At 40.5% G+C, this 12,691-nt stretch overlaps 1 protein-coding gene across 2 annotated transcripts in view; it reads right to left on the bottom strand.

Moving 5' to 3' along the window:
* Positions 1-230: 230 nt before the first annotated feature.
* Positions 231-12,691, bottom strand: part of NCK2 (NCK adaptor protein 2) — an 84,919-nt gene continuing 72,458 nt past the window's right edge. For both annotated transcript variants that reach the window (XM_054271809.1, XM_054271810.1), the window contains 2 exons: positions 10,898-11,619; positions 231-1,609 (listed from right to left, as the gene is read on the bottom strand). In XM_054271809.1, coding sequence (XP_054127784.1) covers positions 1,415-1,609; positions 10,898-11,619 — 917 coding nt within the window. In that variant the 3' untranslated portion in view covers positions 231-1,414. The remainder of the gene's footprint in view (positions 1,610-10,897; positions 11,620-12,691) is intronic.

The following is a 12,691-nucleotide window of genomic DNA, read 5'->3' as shown; positions in this document are numbered from 1 at the left end:
ATAGGTCCATCTTGCAGATCTCATTAAAGCTATGAATGGACTTAATTATCACAGAAACAAGAAACACAGAGCTCAATAGACACTGCCTGATATCAAAACTTCCTCTGCAGTCGCAGATGATTTTTTAGGCCACACAAATTCCAAGACAAACAAATTAATTATTTACTCTATTTCACCTTGCTAAAATAACACCAGGACTACCACCCAAGGATAAATCCAGTACTCCATCATGACGTAATACCTTTTTTATTACAATATCCAAAAAACTGAGTATGCAAGATTTTGAGATCTCATGATCCGTTCTTCAATCTCAGGAATGTGCCATCTAAAGACTGTAAATTTAAACCATAAAGGAGTTTAAATGTAAAGAAAAGAGAAAAATGCATTTTCTTCATAAACATTCTGTGTGTCTCTTCCTACCAACCACGCCATCCTCTGTAAAACCCGAAGATTTCTTTCTGTAAAGCAAATATATATATATATAGTGTTGGTAGCCCGCCCCACCCTGTCCCAAGATCAGTTTTTATTAATCTTCTGTATTAGTGTCAACAATCAGCTACAGATACATATTACTTTGAGAATTAAATACATAATCGTTTAATTCAAACAAGCAGAAGGGCAAGAGGAAAAAGCATTATGTGGATGGCACATTTGGTTGTAGATTACCAAAACATTCAGCCTTTACAATTCAATTATTCTTTCTCTAGTAATCAACTTTCAAATAAAATTTCTCTTTGTTGCAATTACAGACCAAAATACACTAGTTTTCTTTTACTACAATCTTACCATAGTAGTTTAAGAAGTACTATTACAAAATGCTTTTAATTAGTGTACTCTTTACGAAGAGTCAGAGAGGCAATGTAACAGCAGAGTACAGTGTAAAGAGTGCTTCTAGGAACTAGGAGGTTTTGTATTATCCTACTCGGTAAGCGATAGAGCTACAGAACTCACAGCCACAACTGTTATGTCTACTCTCTCTCACTTAAGCAGCTGCAGCTTCAGTGCATTCAAACTGTGCCCGATGTCTCTGAAGGGAGAGTTCTGCCTGCATGAGCAGTCTGAACAGATTAACACTGGTTTGAATTGAAAACGCCCCTCCTTGATCTGAGCTAACTATGTAAACGTACACAGGAGAGGGGCGTTTTGAACTCTGCTGGGAAGGTGAGTGCTCGCCACGGCCACCCAAGGGAAACTCTCAACCTGAAGAGAGGTGGTCAGAGGTTAACAAAACTGGAACACAAAGAGAGGCAAACAAAAAAAAAAAAAAGACAAACAGCAACTGACAGAGCAAACACTTTAGAAAGAGCCTATTCCTTAAGCCTGCTTCAGATATTGCTCTGCTCTATAAAAGTGAATTTAGGACCTAAGGCTTGTAAGTTATAAGAGGCCCAGGTGGCCAAGTCCATCTTCAACGTCACTGAAGTGCTTTCACAAGATATAGCTTTTCCCCGTGTTCACTGGTGAAGATGGGAGCCTTTTTGTAGTGTTCCACCAACTCATCCATAGTATTAAATCGCCGCTGCCCAATACAATAGACATTGTCCACGAGCTGCACCTTGAAATGTTTGTTCTTCCCCGATGCCTTTAGAGATACTGAGAAGTCACTGGGCTGTTGAGAAGAATTGAGAAAGAAAGAAAAAAAATTACATAGAAGAGAACAAAATGACAGCATAATTTTGCAATTTCAGGAACAAACTGTGTCATATAGTTGACAGTAATTTACATTAGCCACAGCTCAGTGCTTTAGCTCCTTAAAAAACCCAATAGCCTATTATTCAATAAATAATTACCATTGTTATTAACGTGAGCAGTTAAGTCAGTTAAGTGAAAGCTCCCCAGATGCACAGTTTGAAGCTGCCAATTACATGACTAAACTGCAAATATTATCTTAGTTACTCAATCTAGAAGCACAAGAATGTCAAGGAGAAGGGAAGAATTTTTATCATGCATGTCTTTCTCACTAGAGTGCCCAGGAGAAAACAATTACTGCAATATTGCTTGGGCGAGATGAAGAAAATCCCCCTTCGCTTTTTTTAAAGCCGCGACCACTAGAGGGCCATTCTTGCTTTGCATTGCAAAAGACAAAAACACATGCACCTTTTATCTTCATTACCACATGCATAGGGAATAATTTCTCCCATTGAGTACATTTTCTTTGTAAAACAAGATAAAGCTATAGAAAAAAACCACCGTACAAATCCCACCATCACACCACTACCCACAAAATACAGAATTTATGCACTAATTAAATTACTCAGGACATAACAATTTCTAATGATAAATCTCTTCATCCTGGCAATCAGTTGCTTTAACAAGGCGAGAGCTGTCATCCAAACAGCCAGAATGAGACCATTCCACTTCCTTCACCACATGCCACATAGGAGGGTAGGAAGGACACAGTGTCCCTTGCTTCCAGCTGAGCTCTGTCTCCAGCCACCTACTGCTGCTGGCTGGCCACAGAAATGGTGCAGGAGCCTGGGCAATAAGGATTTAACGTGCTGCTGTCTATGCCTTAAATACCAATGACCACTCAAGCAGGCAAGTTAGAGAAGGATGTGGCTGGAAAGGGGGGGATGTGCACAGGTAGGGCAGTACCCTTCTGGGGCCAATTTTCCTGTTCTGGTCCAAGCAGACCACACAACACAAAACAATGCAGGCATGGGAATGGGGTCAAGGAACTGGCAAGTCCAGCAGAGGCGGATCAAGACTACCAAAAGACCCTCAAAGATCCCCCCATTTCCATAAAGATCCAGAAGAGTACTCATGCTGATTCCTTAATATGAAGAGGAAGAAACCTAATCCTAGGGAGGGGAAAGCTTACCTGTAACCAGGTAGCCCCAAAAAGCCTTGGTGATGCATTGCCCAGGCCCTGGATACCCTGTTGGCTGGATTGATCCTGGATCCAGGGCTGCAGATCTCCTTTCCTCTGCCATCTGATCTCCCTTTCACTTTCTCTTTCTTCCCTCTTTTCTTTTATTATGGCTCTTACACTAGAGAGTAGGGGCAAAACATGAATTTCTATGCCAACTCTGTAGTTTGCTAATAAAACTTCATAAGCTTCTTTTGAACCCTTGTGGTTTTTGCCATTCTTTGATGAATCTTGGGTGCTCCCTTCCATGTAGGAGGGGGATATGACAGATGGGAGCACAGGTTTGCCCTGTGAGAGGTTATATGGAAGTAGGTGTCACCAGCCAGCAGGAAAATGAATAAAAAGAACACACTGGAGTTTGTAACAAGCACTAAATGGAGTTAAGTAATGCCTGGTGCTACTCTGGAGGTGCTGCTGCAGTGTCTCAACCCACTGAAGGCATGGCTTCAAGCACAAACCACTGAAGGCACGTGCCAGGCTTTTGACACAACCTTACTGTGTCCCTTGGTCTCTCCCCACCACGCCGGTGCTTTGGCTGGGCCAGCACTGCAAACCTGTGCTTGCCCAGGTTAAACAAAACCCACCTGGTTCACAGCACTGCCTTGGGAACAATCCTGAGCACAGCCGTGGCACAGAGAGGACCAACTGGAGGGGTCAGGAGCCCTCACGTGTTACTGCTGACATCAGACTTCACAAAGCCACACCCTGAGTCCTCTACACTGCATTTGTGAGGGGTCAAACACACACCCAGCACATACCCAAATGAGCTGGAGGACAGCCTTTTCTCAGATATGCTGTCTTTATTCCTGCAATAAAATGGGTCTCTGCCCACATATTCCTCATGTCCTGTCAATCCCAAAAATCTCATCTCTGGCATCTCCCCCTCACCTGTCTTAGCACTAACGCTTTCTCTGCCTTCCCTCTGACTCCATGGGCCCTGCCCACAGCAAAAAAAGCTCCTGTCATGCCTGCTGATCTGGCTCTGGTCCAACTCAGACTCGAGGCTCAGCTTTGGACAGCAGCTCTTCTCCTTTTCTTCTGCTAAAGGCAGCAGCAACCTCCCCACACCCTTGGCCTAACCCTCTTCTACCTCAAGCCACTACATTCCAGATCAACTGGCATCACTTCTTTAAAAATTATTTTATGTAACACTCATAGGACAATTACTTGTTCCATCTATAATCCAGGGTCACTGGGCCTTGATTGGGTCAGCGCAGGCTCCATCAGGAAGGCTTCCTCTGGCATTGAGCAGCCACTGGCTCAAAGCACATGGAACACTCTCTGTGACTGCCAAGAGGGGACTGGGAAGGGTGGGAGAACGTGATGGAAAGAAATGTGCATAAGAGTGCATCTTTGGGATTTCCAGTGCTCCACCCAAGACACATTTTGAGCCCTGTCATCCATCCCTAACTCCAAATATGAAAACTGCTATTTTAAGCCAGCTATCTCTGATATGAAGCCCCTGCCTCAGCAGCATCACCAAGAAGGCTGCACTGAACTCACATCAAGACTGGCCTATTTTCAGCACCTACTCCACTGGGTTAAAGCTAACCTGGCTGTACAAACACTTTGCTGTGGTTAAAACCCTGAATGCAGTGTGGACAAACCCTCCAGCAGCCATAGCCACACGGGCCTGGGACCTGCTTCCAGTGGAACCTCCATAGTGCCAAGCAGCAGCCATTAAACAGTAACAAAGCACAGGCCTGCACAAAGCTCTCCGGAAGCTTTGGGACCCTGGGCTCATGGAGGAGAAGTTTAGGGCATGGGCAGGGTACTGATTGCTGTGCCCTGAACACAGGCAGGTCTGTAGGGTCTCACCAAGGACGGACTGAGGCAGCAAGTACAGATTAGTTAGGATTCCAAAAACAGTATAAAATCTTGCTGACTAAGTTCTGCTGCTTCCATGGGTGATGCCTACACCAAACAAAAACCAGTAACCAAAAGGCCCTCAATTAAAACAGAAGAACTTACAAGTAGGATGTTCATAATCTGAACTAAAGTTTTTTGTTTGTTTTAGGAACAGGAAACAATTTTATGGCAAAAGTTGAAAAAGAAGTTGAAATAATCACTTTGCTCTCAAAAATCGTTTACTGTTTTCTGACAAAGCAGTTGTTTTTAGCAAATCAAAATTATGAGTTTTCAAAGCTCATTGTATCTCCTAAGAAATAAGAAACATTATTTCTAGGCCATAAAGGATGTGCTAATGACATGCAGAGCATTGCTGGAACCTCTGACCCACTGTCCTATGACCCAGGCACTGGCCAGGCTTCTATCTTTGTGAGCTGATCCACACAATATATTAAATACTCCTTCTGCCAGTTTAATTATAACCTTAGTGAATGAACATTTCTCATGAACTATTATCTATTCTCCACAGCCCTGGAGCCTGCTAGTTAGATTGATACCTAAGTAGAAGGCATTATCATATTTTCTGCAGCCTATGTTACAAAGTTTATTTTTTCATTATCTGATTTAATTTAAAAAATGTAAGAAGCGGAAGGGCTGATCTAACTCTTTTGAGAGTCATCATCTGGTGCAAAGAGATGGAAGAGCTCAAACAGCTGTTGCAAAAATCCTGAAACCCTTTATTGGTCTCAGAGTAGTAACTTCTATAGGACTCAAGAATGAACAGCAAAAGGAATTTGACTTGTTTTTGTTTTTATTTTGGTTCCTTCTTGCCCTAACAAATGCAAATTCGTTAAAAATATTATTTTTAAAAAATCTAAACAAACTATTGCTATGAACACTTCCATTTCAAAGTACACTGGTTTGATGCAGTTTGAATTGGTTCCCTGCTGTCCTCCTTGGATTTGCTCCAAGTCTGTTTATTTTATTTACTGTTAAAGCTATTTTGTTCTAACTGCTGGCCAATTTTTCTCTCTTCTCCCTCTTAAATTAATTGCTACATTTGGATGTTTACACACTAACTTTTCCAGGAAAAACAGATTCACATACACCAAATAAAAGCAGATCAGAAGTAAGCTTTAATCCCTTAAATCTATAGAACAGTTGATGATTCTGCAACAGAGTTACAGAGCATAGCTTTGTGGCAGGGAAACCATGAATATTTCTGCACCACCATAACTGGAAAGACCTACACCTGAAAAACCTAACTTGAAGTTAAATTAATTCCTAAATCGGAAAATTAAATATTAGGTTGAACGCACCTACAGTCCTTGTGTTGTAGTACTTTGAATTGTTTTCAATTCCTTTAACACCTGCTTGTACCTAGAGATGATCATCAGCTAGCTGGTGCCATGTGGAAAACAAATGGTAGGAAGTTGTTTCTTTATTTCTTTGGTGAGGAATTGAATGATCTTTAAAAAAAACCCACAACCAATTGAAAACTACCATGAAAACAAGTGATAAAGCAATATAAGGAAAAACAAGTGAAACACGAAAAACAGAGTTCCCTCTTCACATCCTCAATTTGAGAATGAAATGATAATTTTATCATTTATAAATGGCAAGGTTGTGAAAAACAGTTCCCTCTGAAAATCTTTTACTGATCCTGTAACTTATTTCAAATTTTCCCTTTCATTCCAATTCTGTTTGCCAATGTCCTTTCTTCAAAAAGATATTCTCACACACTCATTCTTCAAACTATTCCAGGCTCTTTGAGCTCCCATCAGTGAGCCTGTCCTGGGGCTCCTCAACTCCTTCCATTTCCATACTGAAGTTTTCCCTCACTTCTCCTCTTACTCTATCACCCAGCCAAAAAGCTCAAAGTTATAGCTCAAAGATCTAAGGTCAGGCTGGAAAGAGTCATCTGGGAGGGTTAATTCCTTTTTCTACCCCTTCTGTTTCATTTGGATATAAGCAAATACCATTCTCTTCCCTATGTAATGTTCATGTTCCAAAATCAGTATTACACAGGTCACAAATATGAATTGGTTTCATTGATCTTCAACTACAGCTCTAATAAGATTTCTGTTCTTCCATTTAAAATAAGCCACTAGGATATTTCCTTACGTCTGTTTTCAAAGAAAAACTTTCTCCTCATGTCTGCTGCACTTACCAATCACTGCATGTCACAGAACATGACCAATGTTCACTTTTTAAACAGTTGCCACATTTCATTGCTTCTATCCAACAGCTGCAGGATTAAAACCCCAGGAAAACATGGGACACTGAATGCTACAAAATTAGCACCTCAAAAAACATATAAACTCTGAACCTCTGCCTCCTCCTTCTATTGTCATTATTGCTAGACAAAGAACAGGGAAGCTAAATATGATCTCAAAAACTGACAAATCCAGTCACACCTCAGAATCATTTTAATAGGCCTAAAATCATCGGTATCATCTTAAAACTATACTCTGCAACTCTGTTTAGGATGGGTTACTGTAACCTGAATGCTGTGACACTACCAGCAGGAGGTAACCAATACTTCCTAATGAATAACTGCTCCTGAAATCGTCCAAAAACTTGCATAGCTCACTCACTAACACAGGCTGAGAAAAATAACACCTCCTCTGCTTCATGAGAAGACCTCATAGGACTACAAAGCACTGGTGTTTGCCTGATCACCAGTTTCACAGCCACCTGCAGAGGACTGCAAGGGGCCCACAAGTTCTGACAGAAGCTCCCTTTGAAGTTTAAGGGTGTCTGCAGCAAAGGCTCTGCTCAGAGGCTGGAGGTGACACACTACTGCTTCCTGTTAGCTGCAGTACTAGTTAGCACACTTGTTTCCTGGTGTGAACCTGAACAAAACAACCCTCTCCCATTCAAACTTGCTTCTGTACTCAGTGAAATCTGAGGTCTTCAAAGCATTACAATCACCCACCCAACCAAGACCACCAGTATCAGCCAAGACCTGTTTGTCTTGGGTTAGGAGCTACACAAAGAGACCAAAAATCTGACTGCTGAAGAGCCTGCAATCCAAAAAGTGGCTCCACATGGACCGCATAGGATAAATCTACTTTTTTCCCATTGTTTTGTTACTTAAATGAGACAAACTGCAGGTTTCATTAACCTAGCAGCCTGCAACAGAAAGAACAACTAGCTAGCAGTATTTCTAATAAGGCATGTTCCCAGTTCTTTTAGATCTCCAAAACTAAGGTGACATTACCTAGGTGTAACACAGTTGGCAAAAACATTATCAGTAGGGAACTGTGCCTGTTACATAAACTATGGGCTTAAATGGTTCAAACAAGTTTATGGTTCTAATAATAGTATTTCGTAATTAATGAAGATAATCAGCCTCCTAGCTACCTTACAGAGTTCATCTCAGGTTATTCTCCTCTATGGTAGCATCCTCTGGATCTAAGTGTTACTGAGGAAAATATTTTTGGCTAAAGAAGTCTAGCTGTGAGATAAACATGTGGCAAGTTAAATCTAGAGAAATATTGTTAAATCTTGCAACTACTAACACTTGAAATGCAAAAACATGACAGTCTCATCAAGTGAATACCGAATAATACAAACCTTCATCTATCCAAGGACAGCTTTTCATAGCTCAGTAACAAGAGCAAAATTGAAATCTAAGGAAAACTTCTATGCAGACCAATTTTTGTAACTATGGTTATGGAAGGCTACAGAAAACTCTAAAACAGGTCAAAATCAGGCACAGGATTAGGAGCATGACTCACAGTTTTATCTATGGACCTTTCTAGAAAGGAATAACCCCTGCATTCCTAGCATTAAAGGTGAGTTAGCAACACAGTGTAGTGGGAAGTGCTGGTCTGGTGGTCAGATGGGCAAATCAGGGAGCTGACAGCTTGGCTCTGCTCAGCCTGTTCTCTCTAATCAAGACCATCTGCTCAGATTGTGAAGACACTCCTGGTGACTTTAAGCCACAGCATGAACAACCTCTGTAGTCACATGTGCGAAATACAGCAACTGTCAGAAATTCATGAGTCATTGCTAAACTCTTTTATTCCATACATAATAAGTTTGAAATAGATTTTTATGATCCTTTTCTCAATGCTTGCAATTATGCCCATTCACTTATTGTATCACTTGTGGCACTCCAGGGAAAAAACTAGCAATCCCCAGTGTTTTATAATTCACATACATAAACACACTATATGAGGGAATGATACATAAAGATCAGGGCAGATGAAAGTTTCAGACGCAGTAAATTATTTCTTTAAACCTAATAAAAACTAAAACCCACATGCAGTACGAACACACAGAGGTATTCACGGGCATAACTGCAGTTTTCTCATAGCTAAAAAAAGGCTCAAATACAGGGTTTGCAAGACCAGATAAAGAGTACAAAAAGAAGGAAAAACGCTAAGTTCCTCAATTCAGTGCCTTTTTTTTACCTGCAGGTGTGCAAAAAACTTGCTGTGATATGAACTGAATAATTTTTCTGTTATCCCACTAAGTGTTAGATGCTAGAAATAGTTTGAAGAGCACATTCTGAATGAATCTTTTTGTACTCCAAAGCAATGATTTCCAGCCACAATGCAGGCAAAAAGTTTAAAACTGCTTTGAATGCGAGGATTTAGTGTTATGATGTCACATTAAATAAAAAGGTTACTGTGTTCTTTGAAGGTAGTTCGTTTACTCCAGAGATAGAGGCAGACTCTTAAGAGCTAAAAAACCCAGCTGTAGCATAGTGGTCACTGTGACATATCATGTCCTGAGAAATGGGTAAGCATTGTTGTATTTTAAGTAATGTATTCATTTTCAAACTCTCCTTCTGGCACTTTCTCAAGAGATGAAAGGAAATTGATAGCTACAGTCTCAGGATAAATCATAATGCAGCCTCTAGATCTAGAGGTGAGCTTCTGCCTGCTGGACTGACATGCCTAAAATCCACCACATCCAGTATGCCTCCATCTGATAGGATGTTGATAGAAAAAGAACGTTGGGAAAAAAAAGGAATTACTGTAATTTAATGGTTACCATAATCCTCAAGTGGCTTTCTACATTTTACAAGAAATTTTACTGTGTGTCTCACATCAGTCTTTTCTTCTGTTGACTAAACAAACTTGATTCCTCTCAGCCTCTGTAAATCAGTCATAATTTCTAAATTCCTATTTTTCTTCCTATCTTCCTCTAGTTTATTTTAATTTAATCTCTAACCTTTTTCCTGTTCTCTTGTGGTTTATTTGCATTTGCCTTTGTTTAGATTATAATTAAGCAGAAATAGGAATTCAATGACACAGAGCTTCAAAGAAAGGGTAGTTCGATAGCTATCACGGTTTTTGCAGAGCAAATTCATCAAGGAGAGGTGCCTGAAATTTAATCAGACAATACTGTCTTCAGATAAAAATATCTGAGACTGTTAAAAAGTTGTATTTTGTCAATTTTCTCAATGTTATGTATGACATAAGATTAAAATCTGTCATCTTTTTAAAATCACAGCCAAAGGATAATTAAATTTTAGTGCTTTAACTGCTAATTCTCTGGCCTCAGTACACATGAAAGTCCTTTCAGCTGAATTTTAAATTTGAACTTTCAGAATGACATGAACCATAATCAGCATTACTCAGATCCCTCTGATGCCATCAAGGCTCAATTTACAGGGCATATTGACCCTCTCTGCAGTTTATAACAACCTTAACAACTAGATATAATAACAACTTTACCTTATTACAAACTAAATTATCTAAGTAGATCAAAAATATTTTTAAATGGAATTTTACCTGATAAAGAAACAATGTAATTTTAAAATTAAAAGTAGAACAGAACTGACCAATGCAGATTCTGTTTGAAAACAGATCAAGTCAATGACCAAATTTTTAATCACCTAGAATTATTTTATCATGTAGTGCTTTAAATTTGAGGATTGCATGAGAAACACATGAAAAGCCAAATGGAAGCCTGAAATACTTTACTTCATTGTCCACAAATTTAAAAAAACTCTGGATAATACAGACCACAGCTGTTAAATTTCAGTGTAAATGTCACTGCATTTCACTGACAGACCAATTCTCACAAGGAGGGAGGATATTGGTCGGTAATGCTGAAGCCCTGCTCGTTTCTTTAAGGGTGACAAGACAGGGAGTCTGTTAAGCGCCGTGCTTGCTAACCCATGCACGGGGGTTACAAACCTGCGGGCTGAGCATCACTTACCGAAGATTCACTGTCTCTAACAAGGAAATCTCCTTCCACTCCCCTCTCGTTCAGGGCACATTCTGCTTGGTGCCGGGTAACGTTCCCGTAATACCACTCTCTTCCAGCAAATCGTCCGGTAGAAGATGGTCCCGTGTAGCTTATCTGAGGTGGATGGGAAGTGTTCATGGAAGGACCATCACTAATGATTACTACATAGTTTTTAGGAACAAGACCGATTTGACCTCTGGAGTTTTTACATTTCCACCATTCTGGGTCATTTTCTGGCTTTTCAATGACTTCCATCGTTTCCCCTTTTTCAAAATTGAGCTCTTCATCCGTGACCGAGCTGAATGGGTACAGTGTCTGAACGATGTGGAGTACTTTGGTGCCCTGGCCGTTACTCATGGAAGCGCCTTTCCTAAGGCTGAGGAAGCTGGGTGAATCTGCAGTTGCCTCCTCAACCTCCTCTACCACATAGTTCGAAGGGAACCAGCCGATCTGTCCATTGTAGCTCCCTCTCCACCAGCCGTCGCTGCACTTCTCCATGACAATCACTCGGGACCCTTTAACGAGGGACAGCTCATCCTCCCTCTCGGCAACGTAGGCGAATTTCACGTAGGCGGGAATGTTCAGATCATAAATCCGGTCGGCGCTGCTGCCGTTGGAAGGGTACTCTGCGTCTGTGCTGGGAGTGGGGGAGGCGTCTCTCGCACTCGTCTTTCTCTTGGTTTTTCCCAAGCCTGGTAAAGACAGAAATGTAAAGTGGTCACTTGGAATGCTTGTCCCCAGACTGCAAAAGCTGGATGTGGTGACATGTTGAACCCTCACTTCAACAACACTGCTAAATGGAGATTTCTTCTCTAATACTACATCGTCAGGAAATAGCAACACCTTTAAGAGATTCTTTTTAACATCCAGCTGATGCACCATTAGGTAAAGAGCAATTTGTGTTATAATGATTTCTATTCTCTTCTCGGAAGGAGCAGAGTTTAAGCACACTTAAACACAGTGATTTCTTCACTGGGAGAACAGCTAATCACTGAAACTGATTCTCAGCTTGCTCTTCTCTATCTTTAAATTCCAGCCAAATGACCATGCCTTTTAATTTTGGAGATGACTTCAATTTGGCTCAAACAAAAAGTGAAAGAAAACCTGCAAAAATTAACGAGCACAGAAATAAAAGTTTAAATTTCTCTGCAGACTGTATTGCTCTCTTTGGTCTAGCAGTACCCAGGCAGGCACTGCTGCAATTCCTTCGAACTGCAATCCCCCTTCCAAAACCCACACATCTTTCACCTACATTTCATCACACACTGTAACAACAGAAATCTGCTGGTGAGGAAGACCATTTGCATGTATTTCCCTATAATCTATAAATTCTGGTGTCCTGTCATGGCTTTAATTATAGTGTTAAATACAATGTACAGAAGAAACAACAATAACATTGAACACAGTATTTTTTTTTTAATTAGAGAAACCATACTAATGTCTGTTTAAAAACAGAAAAACTGCACAACACAATTGGTGCACTTGGTGTACTTTTCAAACTTTTGCAGCAACCCCTCCTTAAGCTTATATATAAACAAAATAATAAAGTGAACAAGTAGCCCTGTCTTGTGAAATTCACTTAAAGAATTTCTGAGAAACAAAAGATTATGACGCAGTATAGCACAACCAAGCAAAATGTCATGCAAGGGACAGAAAGCAAAACCTTCACAGAAATAAGAGCATCTGTACTTTTCTCCCTAGTCACAGAGCCTGGGCAGAAGGTGAGAGATTTATTTGAGACACAAGAGCACACATGCTGATTAT

The sequence above is a fragment of the Melozone crissalis genome, unplaced genomic scaffold (genome assembly GCF_028551555.1).
Source record: "Melozone crissalis strain CALT ecotype California unplaced genomic scaffold, PUWL_Pcris_2 ptg000013l_1, whole genome shotgun sequence".
In the NCBI taxonomy this organism is placed as follows: domain Eukaryota; kingdom Metazoa; phylum Chordata; class Aves; order Passeriformes; family Passerellidae; genus Melozone; species Melozone crissalis.
The sequence above is the reverse complement of the archived record's forward strand: the minus strand, read 5'-3'. Positions and strand labels throughout refer to the sequence as shown.